The 19366-nt window shown below is 45.5% G+C and overlaps 1 protein-coding gene across 4 annotated transcripts in view; it reads right to left on the bottom strand.

Annotated features, from left to right (window-relative positions):
• Nucleotides 1–19366, bottom strand: part of Kit (KIT proto-oncogene receptor tyrosine kinase) — an 81736-nt gene that overhangs the window by 11546 nt on the left and 50824 nt on the right. For 2 of the 4 annotated variants that reach the window (NM_001122733.1, XM_017320687.2), the window contains exons 8-13: nt 7769–7883; nt 6019–6212; nt 4578–4684; nt 4352–4478; nt 3963–4067; nt 3740–3850 (exon numbers count right to left, since the gene is read on the bottom strand). In NM_001122733.1, the coding sequence (NP_001116205.1) occupies nt 3740–3850; nt 3963–4067; nt 4352–4478; nt 4578–4684; nt 6019–6212; nt 7769–7883 (759 nt within the window). The remainder of the gene's footprint in view (nt 1–3739; nt 3851–3962; nt 4068–4351; nt 4479–4577; nt 4685–6018; nt 6213–7768; nt 7884–19366) is intronic. The other 2 variants (NM_021099.3, XM_030254169.1) reach the window with 1 other exon arrangement.

The raw sequence follows: 19366 nt of genomic DNA, 5'->3' as shown, positions 1-19366 counted from the left end.
ACAAGGGAGATATAAAAACGAGGGCGATATATAAACAAGGGAGATATAAAAACAAGAGAGATATAAAAACAAGGGAGATATAAACAAGGGAGATATAAACAAGGGAGATATAGAGAAAGAAGAAACAGGACTGAATAAACGTGTGCAGAAGGATCCTGTAGCAGCGTCGTTCTTCCTGGCCAGTTGGGCGCACGCAACAAGTGGTGCCGAAACCCGGGACAAGAAACATCTTCAGGCATGAGCGAAGACCCCCTACTACAGGGAGGATTCAGAACTGCATCACGGGGAAGGAGTGGTTAATGAAGTGTTCCTGTAAAACAGACTGTTGAGAAGGATCTGGCGTGGATTCAGAACTCTTCAGCTGGGGAACGGTACTGATGAAGAGAAAGAAGAAAGATGAAGACTGAATAAACTGCTGTTAGAAGGACTGGTGGTCGCGTCGTTCTTGCTGGTCGAGAGCAGGCGCAACAATTGGTGGCCCGTACGGGGAACCGACTCCCCCACCGAGTTCAGAACTTTCAGCAGTCAGTGGTTGCTGGCAGGGTAAGTTCACGGTGAGTGAAACTTGTGACCCCAGGAGTTTGGGAAGGACCTCGATAAAATAGAGGTGAGCATAAAGTTGCCAGGAAGTAGGCACAAAGTAACCCAGGAGTTTGGGAAGGACCTCGGATAAAATAGAGGCGAGCATAAAGTTGCCAGGAAGCAGGCACAAGGTAACAAAAGGTTCCCGGCTTTGGGACAAGTTAAGGTTCCCTGTTTGGGGACAAGTTAAGGAACTATGATAACCTCAGTGTAGTGATCAATAGATCCTCGCTGTGTAGTTATGCTTTTTTCTCCCATTGACCCTTTGTGGGTAGGTCTGATAGTTTTGGTCTTGTTTGTTCTGATATATGGACTCTGTTACTGTTTGAAACTGTGTGTAGAGGCAGTCAAGACAGGTCAGAAAATCCTTATAGAACAACAAGAAAGTATGTCGGAAGAGGAGAAGGGCTTAAAAAGAAAAAGGAAAAAGAAAGGAGACACAGTGTTATCAGGTGGACAGAAAGGACAAAATAAAAGAGCTGAGGCGGAGGAGGAAGGCGAATTAGCTTTTGTGCCGCCTCCCTATGCCTCCTCAGCAGCCACCTGTAGGTGGACCTTCTGTCCGGAGATTTGGAGAGGATCGACCAGATCTGGTGTTGACGTGGGCGAGAGGGTCTGTTTGTGTGTTTCCACAGGACCAGATGGAACCTCTTTGGGTGCCGGAGAGATTGGTGAGACGCTGCAAGAATGAGGCTCCTGATCCAGTTGCCCCTGTGGATGTGGTGGATGATCCCACAAGCATAAAGGATGGAGCCGAGATGGGAGATCGCTTTTTGATCCCTGAATTCCCCTTAAAGATATAGCCCCTCTGGCCATCTATCCCTTGCTTCAGGGAAGATGAGCGGGGATGAGAGCCCTGGGATGTATGCTTGTTATAGTGTGTGTGTGTTTTGTGTTTGGCACATGTGTTAGGTGCAGAGTGTGCGGCCCGCACTTTCGCCATGGTAGCATAGGCTTTTGCTGCAGTGGAGGCGGGACAATCTCCTCAGATTCGGTTTGCCGCTCTAAAAGAAATTATGCTGCGTTATGCCGTGGGGTGCAAGGCTAAGCACTGCACAGAGGATAGCTTGCTGTTGGCATCCTGTGGAAGGCACGTCTGATTGCATGAAGGTTCAGTGTCCTAGTTCCCTTTTCCCAGGAAAAACGACAGGGGAGCTGGCCAAGACCTCTCTGGGTGATGAGCCTAAGGGATGGTTTTGTGTAGGGCCCCTATGCTTGCACACTGGGGATCAGACCTCTACCTTCACCCATGAGGCTTGCTTGCAGCGATTAAGATCTGGCCATAGATTAATCAACATCCTGGCCTTTTGATGCACCTGCCGCAAGCAAAACACAATCTCCCCAGGAGTGGCTTGGCATGATAGAGAGGTAGTCAGTGATAAGACTCCCTGGGCATGTCACCAACCTAAGACAGGGATCAAACCAATGCTGTTTGTCACCCAAGGACGGGTAAGGGGCATGGCTGCGAGGGGCTATCTACAGACATTCTCTCTGCCAAAAAAGAAAAAAGGGGGAATTGTGGGGAGCGGGTGTGGCGGCAGTCCCAAAGGCGCCAGGGACTGCAGCTAAGTCATATGACTTGCACCTGACTTCCTCATATAAGACACAAACATCTTGAGTGCTGCGCAGGTGTACCAGGATACAGGTGAATCCAATTTGGTGGAGATTTGCCCCTGCTGCCCTGATTAGCTGAAGCCTCGTGACTGGCGAGGGGGCGTGGCCTGCGGTGCGTGGATGAGAGAGTATAAAAGGAGTGAGAGGCCCAGGGTTCGGGGGAGATATAAAAACAGGGGAGATATAAAAACAGGGGAGATATAAAAACAAGGGAGATATAAAAACGAGGGCGATATATAAACAAGGGAGATATAAAAACAAGAGAGATATAAAAACAAGGGAGATATAAACAAGGGAGATATAAACAAGGGAGATATAGAGAAAGAAGAAACAGGACTGAATAAACGTGTGCAGAAGGATCCTGTAGCAGCGTCGTTCTTCCTGGCCGGTCGTGAGCGCGCGCAACAGTTCTGGGTCCTCGCCATAATGTTATGATGAAAATGAAGAACCCTAGATGCAAGCCTAGTAGGGAAGTAACCAGGGAACAGCCAGCTAAGCCCATACTGGAAAGTGGCAAAAAAAAAAAAAAAAAAAAAAAAAAAAAAAAAAAAAAAAAAAAAAAAAAACAAAAACAAACAACAAAAAAAAAAACCCCTGAAACGGCCGGCCCGTTTTTCTGAGCATGACTACTTGAAAACACGAGTGGTTCCTCAGGATGTTTAAAAGCGCAGTTCCGAACTTAACAGGCAACTAATTGCCATGGGTAGATACTGTCGCATGAACAATTCATGGTGTGCAGAGTGCCGGGTCTGTGGGCTGTCCGGAGACGTTGTCTAAGCTGCCTACCATCCCATGGCTCTCTCAGGACAGACAGCACCAGCTCACCCTACACAGCTTTGTTCTGTAGAACAGTGTGCCTGCGCACCCTTGGTGGCACTCTGACTTAGGGGCTAGAGCCGCCAGCTTGCTTTTGTGGGAGTGAAAAGCTGGATCTACTTGGTGTACAGTTGAGAACTGGGAGGCTGGGGCCACTCTCAGTTATAGAAGGAAAATCAACATTAACTCTCAAATGACTGATTACGGCCCCCCGCATTATATAAAGCTACCTGCCCCCCACTGCTTATGCCATTTAAGGGGGAGAGTATTATAATTCAATACACACATATAATGCCTAATGAGGAAAGGCGGGGTGTAAGTGGCTCTGCATAAAGAGAAACCTTGTGTGTTCCCAAAAGCTTGTGGGAGTTTAAAATGTTGATCCACTGAGGGCAGAATAGAGGTCCTTAGGACTGTGGAGAGGGAGGGGAGAAATAAGAATCTGAGTAATGGGTACCAAACACAACTGTGATGAGTAGTTCCAACACTCGACCACACAGCGGAACAACTACAACCTACATTGCAAAATCATGACAAGACATGAGTCTGAAGGCTCCCAGCATAGAAATTATAAAAATCTACATTCTGAGGAACACTGTGGAAAACGAAACCTAGCAAAATAGAACAAAATGCTTGGTTAAAAAAAAAAAATCTCTCAAGTAGCTTATAGCTAGGCACTGCCTAAATCATACTTTGATAACCAGAGAGATGGCAACTCGAGACTCACCTCCCACCGTGCATGCGCCAAGCAGGTTCACAATATTCATGTGATTGCCCAGGTAGCTCAGGACCTTCAGTTCCGACATTAGGGCCTCTCTTTCTGTTAAATGGGCACTTGCTAAAAGGGAAAGTGATGTATTTTAGCAAAACAAAGCGTGGGGGCAGGGGGGAAGAACCTATTAGATAAACTGGTGGTGGGTACAGGGGGTGAGTGCCCCCGAAACACTTACGTTTGAGCATCTTCACGGCAACTGTCATGGCAGCATCCGACTTAATCAAGCCATATGCAGTGGCCTCAACGACCTTCCCGAAGGCACCAGCTCCCAATGTCTTTCCTTTAGGAAGGAAGAAGGCAGGGTCATGTCAGTGGGAAGACCAACCAACAGTTTGTGAGGTTCCCAAATCAACAAGGCAATGGAAGACATGTGTGTCTGGAGCCACTTCTCTACGGGGCTCTTTCTGCTAACCCTGCCAACTCCTGTGCAGTTTGACAGAAAGCACTTCTTGTTTTAGGTGAAACAAGACAAAGGAAGCCACTGCGGGTTCCTTAAAAAAAAAAAATCACGGTTACGCGTACACAAAAGGGCTTCTTCGTGGAAAGCCCCTGCCTCACACTGACCAAAACTCAGCCTGTTTCTGGGAAACTCCCATTTGTGATCATAAGGAAGTTGCGTCGGGTCTATGTAAACATAATTGTTTCCATTTATCTCCTCGACAACCTTCCATTGTACTTCATACATGGGTTTCTGGAGGAGAAAGGAAAAGAAAGATGTGTCACCCGCTGAACAATCAGTGCCTGCCCTGCCGCCTTGGCGTCCCCAGGAAGAGAACAATTCAATGCTCACCTGCAAATATTTGTAGGTGAGCACCATCACAATGATCCCCATCGCGCCAGCTGCAACCACAAAGCCAATGAGCAGCGGCGTGAACAGAGTGTGGGCCTGGATTTGCTCTGCAAGGAAGGGAACCATGATTGTGAGCCAGCAGCCGCAGGACAACAGCCTCGCCGCCACCACCACCTATCCCAAACTAAACCATTTCCCTCATGGCACATTCAGGGAACAAAGCTTTCTCTTGGTATTCAAATACATCATCTCTCCCTCTCCCTCCCTCCCTCCCTCCCTCCCTCCCTCCCTCCCTCCCTCCCTCCCTCCCTCCCTCCCTAGCTACCTGCCTACCTACCTACCTACCTACCTACCTACCTACATTTATTCTTGGTGCTAGGACTAGAACCTGGTCATGTGTTCTGGCAGAGCACAATACCCACAAACACATCCTTACTGGCTGCACAGGCATCTTTAAAGATGTAAGTTGAAACCAGAGTACAGAGAAACTGACATTCCTGAAGTAACACACTTAACGTTATGCTGCTTTTAATGAAAAGCTACATCTGAATGGACTGCCTCTCTGGGTGATTTACATTTGCTTCTTTCTGCTCTCTTACGTTTTCTAAAGTTTCTACAATGAACGTAAGTGTCTTCCACAGAGAAGAAAGACATTTTGGAAGCATCCTTTTCATTGCTCTGGCTGGGGAAATTAACAACAGAGAGCAGAGTTATGATGCGTCCCCTTCCTCATCCAGAAACTGAGGATATACAGCTTTTTGGCATGAGTCCTATGGCCAATGCTAAACACCACAGAAACTGGGCACTAAAAAACCTCAAGTGCCCTGTTTCCTTATCTCAGGTGTACCACAATGCCTTCAAAGGTCTGCTAGTCACTCAGTCGCTAGACAAGAAGCCTAGTCACAGCTAGACATAGAGGCTATCTACACAGCCTGCAGTGGGCTCTGTACCATTCTGACAGTGCAGATGGGTAAGCACTTACATACATACATACATACATACACATACATATAGAACAGGAAAAGAAAACATTTGCTGACAAGATCACATAAAAGATACTGTTAACATTTCGATACAGATGTTTAGCAAAATGTAACTCATTTTAACTGAAATTTTAAATTGAATTTAACATTTCCAACGTGTCCTAATTATACTGGTGTATACCCAACTATGACTGTACGTATATTACTCATTGTCAAGAAGTTCATAAAAACACACAAAGACCAGCGAAAGAAAAATAGTTAAGATTCCATCAGTAACTGCAAAACCTTCATCAGCAGACTAGTATGGGATGAGTTTGTGACGTTTGATGGTAGCATGGTGTACTGCTGTACTGTCGGTATTACTGGAAATGATATGACCAATACTGGAATGGATGTAAGATTATGGTATGGTAGACAGAGCCTAAACACCCCTTAAATTGGATTAAAAGGAAATATACCTTTGTTGTTACCTTTAAATGCAAAGTTAAAGAAGGCGGAACTCTTGCCCACATCGTTGGAGGCCTTACACTCCACCGTGCCGTTGTGCCGGAAGACGCTGGAGTCTATGGAACTCTGAACCACCAGTTTTCCAAATGGTGACACAGATACATTCTGGACCTGTACGTCCACTGGTGAGACAGGAGTGGTACACCTACAACAAGAGAACAGTGTGGGCTTACGCTGGTAAGCCAAATAGAAGCCTGCAGCACCTAGAGCTGGCATGCTTGTATGGCAAATCGGGGAACTCAGACTCCCTTTCCTAGGATGGCCCGAGGAGAAGGGAATCCCTGGGGCCCTGTGAGCGAGCAAGGCACTGCAGAAGAGCGGGAAGAGGAAGTGATGGTTTCAAGGTTGGATGTGGACTTCCATCCTGACTCTTAGTGCCCAACCTTGTGACTTCCACCAGGTTCTATGAATTCTCCAGGGTTAGGTTTCTATGGCTGTACCAACTCAAAAGACTCAAAAATTGACTCAATGGCTGCCAGCATCAGATCCTGCCATGCCAGACTCTCGGAAAGGATGTGTGATGGTCGAAGATCAGAAGAGGAAATTGGAAGAATGAAGACAAGAGAGACTCAAAAGGTGCAGGAGGGAGGTGCCCGAGATCCAGAGTTGGAAGCAGGTCCCATCATGTGGTGATGGCCACTCTGGCCATCTTCTAGGTGTCTTCTAAACACCTACACATGTCAGCTGTTCGCCCTGTATGCGGTCTCTTTCCACCCATAAAATACGGATACAGGCAAGGCAGAGACAAGGGCACAGCCTTGGACGGTGTACACCACACTAGCACTGAGCACACAGTTAGCTTCCATTTACACACTCTGCTGAGCAGGGGATACATACTCAGGCCATGGCACAGAGCTCACAGCGTCCAGAGTTTTTATGACCTCTTTATTGTTCCCCCAAACAAAACATTCTGCTAAAAACCCACACTAAAATAATAATTCGATACAATCAATCCTGATATGTTGTCCTAAAACATCTTCCACGATAAACAAAACTTCCACTACCATTCTGTTCACGAGGCCAAACTAGGCCTTTAAAGCTGGAGTCTAACACAGTGTTTTATGGGTAAAAAAAAAAACCCGGCAACATTGACCCCATTTTCATCTTCAGGTAATTCGAGAGGACAATTTAAGGCTTAAGTGTGGCCTCTGAGGGACTCTGAGCCACGCAGAGGCAGATGCTCCTTGTTTGGGGGCTGGGCACCTCACCAAGGAGAGACACTTTTGCAAACCCACTGCTCACAAACGCTGTATGTATGTGTAATTGTGCGATCATTACTTTTTTGGCTACTTGGCAATTAACTTCTGAGGTAATTTTTTTCATGGTAACTGCAGCCACATTTCCCACACACATTACCTCCTGTGTATAGAATGGAAATCTAATTACTCTGTCCTGGGAAATTGCTTTATCTACCTGCAGGCTAGAAATTGCACGATAAACCCAAAAAGATAACCACCCAAATAGAGAAGTCACTCAGCAATCATTTTTCAGCAAACAAAATTAATGTCGACCAGAAAAAATATAGCCATTATCCCTTCTTAAGAAGCCACACAGATATAGGAGGGGGGAAAAGAGTAATCAGAAGACAGCCTTTTATTCTAAAAAAAAATAAATCGCAAGTCCGAAAACACATTTGAAATTCAAGTGAATTATAGCCCTTCCCTTCTGCATTTTAAGCAGTGCCAAAAATAAACCTCTCACCTTTGCTCTGCTCCTGTACAAAAATACCAATCTATTGTGGGCTCCGGGAATCCCTCTGCCACACACTGGAGCATGCCATTTATGAGCCTGTCGTACGTCAGGATTTCTGGTTTTGCTGCAGGAAGAGAAATAGCCTCATCAGTTGGCTGAACAACCACGGCGTGATTTTTGTCCATTCTCTTTCTCATCTCATCCCTAGAACCTTCTGGAGGCAACTGAGAAAGCTAAGGAGACACCCAGAGGTGGCATAAGGGTGCAGTGGGTATGTTGTCCAGCGCTGCCCAGACCCTCCCCATCGGCCTGAAGGTATCAGGATCCCAAGGAACTCTGTAGACCAGAGCCTGCAAGACCAGCCTGGCTAGCTTCTGCTTCAGGTCAAAATCAGCTGTCTTAACTTGGACTTCTTGCCAATAGGCCTTCAAGTCAGCCTACCTGCTCAGACACTTCATGTTACTATAGGGACTGAAATAGATGAAATTAGAAGTTGTTGTAGAAAAATAGAAGCTATACTCTCAGGGGATACAAGAGGTGGTGCTGGTAAGAGCTGGATTGCTGTACTTACAGGAAAGCTTAGACCACAACCGTGAATGGCAGTGTGAGAGGATGACAGAGAAGGAGGAAGAAACCAGCCCCGGAGTTTCATTTATGCATTTATCTACAGCCTGGGTATAATCAGCACAAACATAAATTGTGCCAGCAGGAAGACTCTAATTTGACAGCCCTATGTAACTACAATAATCAATTGATATTCGACAATTTCAAATTCTGGAAATTATTTCTAAAGTGAAAGCAAGGTGAACTTCTAGGGCATGGATCTAGGGGCAGACTAATCCTGGAAGGCTTCTGGTCCTCTGTGGATGAGTGTGCTTAGCAGTCCAGTCGGCCGGCATCGTGCGGGCAGAGATGGGAAGCAAGGCCAAGCACATCACTGCACAAAAGCCTGGGCTGTAAGAACCAGCAAGGCAGGTGTGTAGTGGGCAATCCAACTGATGACGATCTTCATCTATGGAGAGGGAACATGGCTTCCATCTCATAGGATGTTGGTTAAGGAAAGGTGATGGAACATGCAAAGAACTAAAGGAGGAGAGGCTGTTGAGATGCCCCGGCTGGTAAAGACAATTGCCACCAACCTGACTGTCAAAGTTTGATTCCTGAAACCCACAGGGTGGGAGGAGAGAGAACTGACCCCCACTAGTTGTCCTCTAACCCCGCCCTATGTACATGTTGTGGTACACACTGCTCCCCAGACACACAAATAAATAAATGCAATACAAAGTTTTCAAAAAGAATGAAGAATGACTCACAGATGATACACCCATTATAATAATAATAATTACTATTAATAATAATAATAATTATTATTATTATTACTACTACTACTACTACTACTACTACTACTACTACAACTGGTTTGGTTATTTCCTATTAGAATACCAGTTAAGGGAGTTAGCTGCACATGTTGGTAACATTTATCACCTTTCAGTCTCCCTTTAATGCTCTGAAAATTGCTTCTTTAGGACAGTGTGACTGTGTGTGTGTGTGTGTGTGTGTGTGTGTGTGTGTGTGTTAGCCTGGAGTGCTGGGACTTCAACATCTATTATACACGGACTAATAAGAGCAATAGATGTGAGACAGAAAGGCTGACAGATCAGAAGCTTACGGAACCCATTTCCCCAGAGGAAGGTAACGATGATCAACAGCATCTCAGCAGAAGAGCCACTCAGCATCTCACCCCCTCCCTCCGAGGCACGATGAGTTGGCAGGGATCGGTGTCCGCATGCGTGACACACCCACCTGCCACTCAACCTGGTCCTGCTGATGGCAGGCCGTGTGGCAGACACACACAAAAGAGCCACTGCTCTCCAAAGCTATCTCAAGGTAGGAGTATCCTTGAGGACTTGGATCTTACGCCAGCTTTCACAAATAGAGCAAGAAGACGAGCCATCGTCTCGAGAAAGCATCCATCTGGCAAGTTTCATTTAATTATCATGGGCAACTGTGGCATCAGGCTGAAAAGTAGGACACAAAAGAACAGTGGACTCGTAGGAGCATGCTATTGTGCCGGGGACTGTGGGAGCCATACGCTGGGCCTCTCTGGACTCAGCCCCAGAGTCACCTCCTTTTCTAAGCAACCCCACTTCTCCAAAGCCAAGTTGGTTGGTCTCTCTCTATCCCTGGAGCCTTCGGGAACACTTGATTTTGTTACATAACTCTTGCTTTTCTGCCTCCTCCTTCGGACTTTCAATGACAGGAGCAGCATGTTAGACTGATGGTTTGGCGGCAGCAGACATGTAGCAAGAGCTGGTGAATGAATACAGGACCACCAAGGGAACAAGTGCTCGATGTCACTGGGAAGTAACGATAAGAAAAGTCTAAAGGTGGCTTTCCTGGGCGGGAGGCCTAGTTGCTTTATTCTTGCAACAGAGAAACAAGAGAGAGGAAATCTACACGTACGCCTAGACATGGGGAGTTTGTGTATACTGACAGTAACGATGATTAGGGGCCAGGCGGTGGTGGCGCATGCCTTTAATCCCAGCACTCAGGAAGTAGAGGCAGGCAGAGCTCTGTGAGTTCAAGGCCAGCCTGGTCTACAGAATGAGTTCTAGGACAGCCAGGGCTACACAGAGAAACCCTGTCTCAAACAAACAAAAACAAAACAAAAATTGAACAGGGGAGTCTACATAGAGGCAGCAGAGATGGCAAGGTCATTAGCTGTATCTGCTTATATTCTTGGCATTCAGCCTTGTGTAGGTCCATCATGTCCTAAGATGGGCTTTTCTTGGGTTAATACGATAGAAAAGTAATTCCTAAATGTTCAAAGGATACCTTATGGCAGTGGTTCTCAGCCTGTGGGCCATGACCTCTTTGGGAGTTACATATATGATATCCTACGTATCAGGTATTTGCATTATGATTCATTAAAGTTATAAAGTAACATCAAAATAATCTCATAGCTGGGGGGAGGGGGTCGTCACTGTAACATGAGGAACTGTACCAAAGGGTTGCAGCATCAGAGAGTTGCTGCCTTGTGGGGCATTAATAATGCTGACTTCTGCCTAACAGGCTTAGAGATGGCATCTATTTTATTCTTCTAACCGTTTTTCCCTATCATACAGTAAACGTGGAACCAAAAATGAACATATAAAACATTTCTAATTAAAAAAATTGGAACAGCTCAAACTTGGGCCATCAGTTATACTTTGCTTTCGTGACAAGGGCTCTCTAAGATCCAAGCCTTCGAGCGCGACACCTGGGAGCGGTTACATAACGGTCAGCTGAAACCAGAGATGTGGTCTGGCTGGCCTACTTGTTCCTGTGTGTTGGCTAATTAGGTGGGTTTTGTTTTTTTTTTAAAGCTGCTATCCCAGGTAGGATATAACCTGAGGCTAGCTGAATGGCTTCTGTCCTGTTGAGCCTCAGACGGTCCTAAACCTTAGCTATGAGGGAAGCTAAATGAAGGTTCCTGCCCCAACCTCCAGCTTCTAAAAGCTAAAGATCGGAGCCAGCCAGAGCTTGGGTTTTGCTGGTTCTGTTGTTGTTGGTGGTGGTAGTGGTGGTGGTTTTTAAAACAAAGCACCTTAAAGAAACCCAATAAAAACCAGGACTAGAAGTATGACAGAGAAGCAGCCCAGGGGTGATAGTTCAGGATCACCAACCCTTAAGGGACATGTGGCTACCTACGAGGGCATGCCTCCCGCCTACAGATCTGTTCTCTTACTTCATCTTAGTCCCAGCCCTGTCCTCGACACTGGTGGTGTGATACCTCACTCTGAGAAGGCTAAGTCACTCTGGCCCAGCGTTGGCTGTCTGTGTCAGGCTGCACTAGGAAACTGTTTAATGCATAAAGAATGAGCTAGGTAGAACTGATCCCCAAAATGAAACCCAAAGCTTATCTGCATTTTATAAGTGGCTCAATGCACGGTGTAAGGCATTAAATATGCATTTCACCGCAAGAGATACACAACCGCAGTTCTCCAGGTTGAGTCAGAGCCGTGGTTTCTTAGACGTCCTGAAGTAAGTAGGATATCTATCGACATATTCCCTAACTCCTCCCACGTTGGGGTTTTTGATAAGCCTAAGAAATGTCTAAGTTTCATGTTTCCTGGGCAGGTTTGTTTGTTTTTTTCTTAAAATAGCCCTTGCCATTTGAAAAACCACCATAGATTTAAGCCACCCCAGTGTCCTCCAATATCACTGATTGGCTTGTAGGCAATAACTGTGAGAATGTTACTGCTCATGTAATTAAAATCCGAAACACCGATTTACCCGGCAGATTGGAGGTTTTGAAAACCACCCTTCTCTCCACCATCAGGTCCATGTGGAAAGCGAGAACAAAATGAATTTTAAGATCTCGGTACACAGAACAAGAGCTGGCAGCAAACCCTGGGTGGCTCTGGGCCACAGAAGCGGGGGGACTCACCCTTCCATTCATGTCCTGCAGGCCAGTGGCTCTGAGTCGGGGTTTTCTCTGGCCCTGCCCACCCTAACCAGGTCCCATGCTGAAAACAATTTGCCTGCACTCTATCAGCAGCGGGAGAGGGAACGTAGACTCGGGGCTCCAAATAATAAAAGACCAAATGGAGAGTGGTTGGAAGGATGACTTTCTGGTTTTCATAACTCTTGGGTTTGCTGGGACACAGTGGGCACTCACAATTCGTCGCCATCCTGGGTTGAGTCTGGATGGAAGCTACATTTCTGCCACAATATTGTTATAATGAGAGGGAATATAAACCAGCTCAGACAAGACTATAAACTAACTGTAGCTGACTTTAAAAAAAAAAAAAAAAACTGCTAAAAGATATATTATAGGCATGTGTCACAAAAATCCCCGCTATAGACAGTGAGGAAATATATTGCATTGTATCCCAACTTACAGTTATCTAAAAATGACAAATGGGTATTTCTGCCAGAGTCTCACGTAGCCTGGGCTGACTTCAGACTCCACAAATAGCCAAGAATGACCTTGAACTTCGAATCCTCCTGCCTCCAAAATCAGAGTGCTGAAATGTCCCCTACCAAGCACACTGCTCTCGGGGATGAAACCCAAGGCACCTCCTTGCCTGTTAAGTAAACTCTACAAACTGATCTACACACACCATCAGACCTAAAATACGCATCTTAAAACAGAAATTTGTCCAATAAATGAAAAAAATTAAAAACTTCAACTATATATGCTAAACACCAAACCCATTTTAACAATAAAAACGTTACTTTAACGCAGTGATATGCCCAACTGGATTATGAGTTTAATATTGTGTCTCAAAAATCTCTGACCTTTAATTTTTTAAAAGACTTATTTATTTATCTTATATCCATGAGTGCCCTGTCTTCATGAATACTAGAAGAAGGCATCGGATCCCATTACAGATAGATGGTTGTGAGCCACCATGTGGTTGCTGGGAATTGAACTCAGGGCCTCTAGAAGAGCAGCCAGTGCTCTTAACCGCTGTGTCATCTCTTCAGTCCCAATCTCTGACCTTTATACCTACTTTAAAAAAATGGTTTTTCTTAATTTGTTGACTGTTCAAACCCAGCAACCACCTATATAGTTTTCCAAATCCCTGTTCTAAAACACCATGAGAAAGAGCCCCTAGCTCCTCTGAGCTGAGGAGACAGCTCAGTGGGAATGCTTGCCATCCAGGAGTAAGGAACATGTGACCAGAGTTGGGATCCCCAACACCTACTATACAAACACAAGGTGGGGGGATGGTGGCCCACCTCTAATCTCAGTGCTTGGAAGCTAAGACCCAACTGGCTGCCCAGGCTTGCTGAATCAGCAAGCTCAAGGTTCAAGTAAGAGACCTTGCTTTGACACAGTGGCTCTCAACCTTCCTAATGCTGTGAGCCTTTAATACCGTTCTTCATGTTGTGGTGACCCCTCCCCCATCAAAAAATTAATTTCATTGCTACTCCCTGCTACCATTGTGAATTGTAACATAAATATCTGATATGCAGGGTATCTGATATGATAACTCCTCCGAAAGGGGTTGCGACCCTCAGGTTGAGAACTACTGCTTTAATACATAAAGACATAAAATATCAACCTCTGGCCTCTATACACACTTGCACAGCAGCATGTCCATGTACATACACATGGGAACATACAAACACACACGCATGCTACAACATACACTATCTAACAACAACCAACCAACCAACCTCCTAGTTTCAGGATAGAATCCCAAAATAATGTCTCTACTTGGAGAAAGCCTTCTCTACTCAGACTCGTTAAACTCCATTTATAAGATCCTCAGTGCTGTGTGCGTCCCAGATGTGAGCAGGGGACCCGAACGCCCATCACGAAGCAGCTAAGTGGGCTGCCAAGGTGCACAGGCACAGGTTGAAATGTTATTTTTCTACTCTGTAAAGTAGGTCATTCATTTTGCCACGTAATTCAGAGGATATTGACATAATGCCCACAGAAAAAAAATTATGTACCTATTCTTGGATTAATTTAAATTCCTGCTGAATTAGAGGCGACCCTGCATACATTTATAAATGAATGGGGCTAATTTGATGTACAAACACACCTGGCTCAAATACAAAGGAAATTTCCACACAGCAGAAGGTCCACGATATAAAATGGCTCCTCGTGCTGTTGTCTGGAAAAGTCGGGGGGCAACTTCATCAACATTTACAGTTGCACACTGAACCCATTCCTTTGCTTTTCTACCATTTAATTAGAAATAATAATAATAATAAATAATAATAATAATAATAATAATGTCTAACCATACAAGCAACATAGGCAACAAAGGGCCCAAGGACCGAGGCAGGTGACTGAATTCTCTAAGATGTCTGGCATTCAAATAGATACACTAAATTAATGGCATGCCACACAGGATGAATTATCATCTTATGAGACATAAAGGACAGTAATGGTGACAACACTGGAGCAGAGAAAGATGTTTACAGGTGTTTACTGCTGTCTTTTTTTCCCCTCAGAGTGAAAGAGACTTGGGTTCTATGCTAACAGCTGGTTTCTGTATCTGTCCCCTCCTATTTCAATGTCTATAACCATTCTAGTATCTAGAGATTCTATTTCGATAGAGATGTAATGCTGCACACATCAAGGGTCCAGAGAGATGGCTCCATGGGGGGAGGCACTGCCCCTACGCCTGCCAACCTGAATTCGATCCTAGGACCCACACGGTAGAAGGAGAGAGCTCACTTCCTTAAATTGTCCTACAACCTTTCCATTCACAACTGCGGCGTGGATGAACTCGTGACTGACTTTGTAGTCACACTATGGTGTGTATGGACATGTGAGTGTATACACACACACACACACACAACATAAAACAACTGTTGAAAAAAGTGTCACACACAAAAAAAACAATACTCAATCTAAGAGATTGATAAGACTCAAGTCCTACCCGATCTCAGATATAAGTACAAAGTCTACAAACAGATTAATGCCAGAGGCCAGCAACTGTCTTCACACAGATGATCTACTATACTCAGACAACCTGAGAGCTATGCTTAATGCAGAACGGTCCTGAGGAATGACTGTGTGCGGAAGACACAGAGCACCAGATACAGTGACAGATGGCGACTTTGTAACTTCCAGGCACTTAGGCAAGGTCACACATTCAAGATTAAATAGATGATCATAAACTCCTGACAGGTTTCTTTTAAAACTCTGTCACATCATGTTAGAACCGTCTCGCTCCTTAATGTCTCAAAATTGTATGCGGCGTGGGCTTAAAGGGATTATGAAAGATCTGCTCAAAGAGATAGCAAAGGGAGGCTGACTGGAAAGGAGTTCCCAGTACATCTGCACTCAGCACTAACGAGTCGGGATATAAAATAATACAACCTCACTTTTGTTAATATGTATCTACTCTATTTCATGTATATGACCATTTGGCCTGCATGTATGTGTGTGTACCAAGTGTGTCTCTGTGCAGGTCAGAAGTGGGCATAAGATCCCCTGGATTTCGAGCAATGGATGGTTGTGAACCACCCTTTGAGTGCAGGAAACCAAGCCTGGGTGCTCTATAAGAGCATCCGGCTGATGGCCCCAGAGAAACGTGGCCTCTTAGAAACATGCGTGTCCGCGCACACATGCACGTGCACCTGCACATGCACATGCGCCTGTGAGAGTGGGCCGGAAAGATACAAAATGAGGGGTATTAGCAATGGGAAGCAATGAAATGTCAAAAGAAAAAAAAACTTTCGGACAGTAAACATAAATTTTGCTTTTCGTTTTTGCTTCGACATTTTCTGGGTTTACCAAACCTAACTTCTGAAGTATGAAAGGGTTGAATTTAGAAATACATACATACGGCCAACTACATTGCAAGGCAGCCTGTGTATGGCCCGTTTGCCAACAGTGAAGGTGAACCTGTCAAGATGGCCATGTAGACTACTTCAGACCATCTAGGCCTGATCACCCAGCCATCTGGATCGCCCACCTGGCTGGCATCTCAGGGTCCTTGACCAGTGTGAGAAGAATGGCTGCCTGCCTTCAGGGACAACTCGGCTTCAGGAGGCTTGGCGTGAATCTGCCCTTGAAGATCCTCATGGAACAGGATGGCCAAGTTACAAGGACAGACTACATTCCAGCATCCGTGGAAGCCCCACCGCGTCCGAAAAGCAAGTCAATAGTCAGGGCTCCACGAAGCCCAACTCTCTATTATTTCAGAATCTAAACGACGCCCTCCTGGACCAAGCCTCAAAGCAGCACTAGAGAGGCAAAAACCTTTTCAAACAAAACCCCACAGAGAAACGCACTGGGGTTTTTCAAACATGACAGTTTGGACACACACTTGTTAGGAAAATCTTAACCCTCCCCCCACCCCCAATCCTTAATAAACATGGATGCTGAGAACACAGCTCAGAGGCAGGAGGTATTCAGAGGCCTGAGAGTTCAATCCCATCAGTAATCAATCAGTGAGGAGAAGGGAAGACGACAGAAGCAGAAACCAAGAAGCTAGGTGGTTGGAGAATATCTCCTTCTGCAAAGAGCTCTCATTGCTCAATAAGGCTCTTCAAGGGCATACTCCCTCCGAGACCCCAAACCGAGCAGCCCTTGAAGGCAGGAAGCCATTCTTACACGTTCACACTGGGAAAGGACCCTGCGATTCCAGCCAGGTGGACAACCCAGATGGCTGGCAGGGGGTCTGAAGCTGTCTACACGGCTGGCTTGACAGGTCCACCTTCAGTGTTGGCAAGTGGACTGGCCATGTGATTCACATGCAGGCTGCCCGGCATATAGTGACTTCCCCTTAGCCGGGCATTAGCCATCTGTAACCAGATTTAGCTATCAGTGACCCCCAAAATACATCAAAAGCAGCCTGGACTTTGCAAATGCGGTCAAAGGGGAACTTTCTCATCAAGAACCTTCATTCCGGGTGATTTATTACTTGGGCTGATTTTTGGTGTACTGCAGGGTCTATAAATAATCGAGTGACTACCACAGCAGGATTTAATTATTTGATGCAATGATTTAGAAATAATCCATTATTGGGCATTTCCTTAAGTTGTTTCTGGTGCCCTGTTAGCAACCTTCCATAAATAGAGAGAAGCTGGTGATACTGACAGTCAATGCGGGGTGGACCAAGCCATCAGTGGGCGCCCAAGTCTAAGTGAAGACAAGTCAGTTCTATGCAAGCACCATGAGGAAGGCGAGCCCTTCCTGTCCCCATCCCCGTGCACCTCAGCAGCCCTCCTCAGTGGCTGAGGTCTGTCACTGAAGTAGTCCCTTTAGGGATGGAGGAAGAGCTATTGATGACCCTTCTATACCACATATTTAAATTCCTAAAGCTGATTTGCAAATGCTATCAGATGCTGTCCAAAGATTTAAGACAATTCAGAGGTCTAAAGATGACTAGTGTTAGAGAGCAAGCATCATGTCCTCCAGTGATTATATAAATAACTCCACAAGTCACATGGATATTTGAGATTAAGAAGTCACAATAGATTTATAAAGAGATTTACTTTATTGGTTGCCCTTTAGAAAGTCTGTCCTTTAACCAAAAAAAAAAAAAAAAAAAAAAAAAAAAAAAAAAAAAAAAAAACAGACTGGGATGAGAGGAAAAGCCCAAAAGCCAAGTGAGGAAGCACATGGCCTTTGATTTTAGATCTGGCTGACACGGAACTGTCTGACCTGGGTACTATAGCAAGCACCACCAGAGGGGCGCAATAAGCACTACGGGCTGTCACACGGCTGGCAGATGGGATTTTTGCCCCCAATATCGAGAGGAATCTGGGAGAGACATGCCTCATGGAGGAAGCATGGTTGGGGCAAAGTTTGGAGTTTTACAATTACACGCTTTCAGCAGTTTTCACATGCATCACTGTTTTCCCAAAGGGCACCGACTTTTCAGAGCTAAGAATTCAACTTCTATGTACACCTTGGATAAGCACTCCCAGGAGGAATTACAGTAATGCAAATTCAATGGAGGGGGAAAAAAATCGAGGCTTTGTTTTTATTTTAATGAAATCCTCAAGTCTCCTACAGGAGGAATTAGCCCCCTACCCCCACACTGACTACATTGAAATCTACTCGAGATATTTTCAAAACACATGGACTCTTGACGCCTTTAGACCACTCCACATCAAGGGCCGTGCATTAGCATTTCTTTAGCACTGAATCTGGGAAGCAATTATGCATCATGTCACTAAGGAGCCTGAATTTCTGTGTAACCCGGTGCATTTATTACCTTGACTTTTATTAATTCTAATTTTTGCAATACATAATTCCCTTCCCCCTGGAGGCTAAGCTTATTTACAGAATAAACCATGCATAGAATTACCCATAACTGTCACTGTTACCCCGTGATGGCAACACGGACACGATGAGTCCCAAGGTTCTGATTTTAAAACACTTTTGTTTGGTGGCTTGTTAGCGACAGGTTCAAACAAGGCCAAACATAGCAGGCCGGCCTCACCACGTGGCCTAGAATGACCTTGAACTTCTGACCTTCCTGCCTGGGGATCTAAGCACAGGCCGCCATGCTTAGGCTTGCCTTTGTGCAATGCTGGAGCTTTGACAGGCCAGCGTTTTACCAACTGAGCCACATCCCCAGCCTTTGACTTTAAGTCCAATGCAAAATAAATAAATTAAAAGAAAGAAACATAAACCCATAATACTGTGGACTATAACAGTACAGAGACTGGGACATGCCTCACAAGAGGCGGACAGTTTGAACAAATATGCTCACTGTCAAAGCCATTTGTAAATCCAATGTGCCCTGTGAGTGAAACGAACAGCTTTTGTCAACTTAGCATTTGCAAGAAACTGACAGAAATGAAAAGCCTCCCTGAAAAGCTTAATCTCGGAGGGCAGAGCCCATTGCCCCATCCTCCTCCCTCCCAGAATGACGAACAAGGCATCCCATCAATGGCTAGGTGCTTGTCAGAGCACAAAACTCTCGACTATAGAAGAGGCCCCTCCTGGCGGGGGTGGGGATCACTTTGGAAGGTAGCAGTGTCCCTAGCAGACTTGATCAGAACTGACCCTGCTGGGTGACAAGACAACCTCAAAATTCAAATGACAGCAATTCTGCCCCCAGAAAGAAAAGTTGGAAGTATCAGTGTCTCATGCCCAAGTGGCAGACAACACCCTGGGAAAGGAGGGCCCGGAGGCCAGGC

The sequence above is a fragment of the Mus musculus genome, chromosome 5 (assembly GCF_000001635.26).
Source record: "Mus musculus strain C57BL/6J chromosome 5, GRCm38.p6 C57BL/6J".
NCBI classification, from domain to species: domain Eukaryota; kingdom Metazoa; phylum Chordata; class Mammalia; order Rodentia; family Muridae; genus Mus; species Mus musculus.
This window is presented reverse-complemented; position numbering and strand designations above follow the sequence as displayed.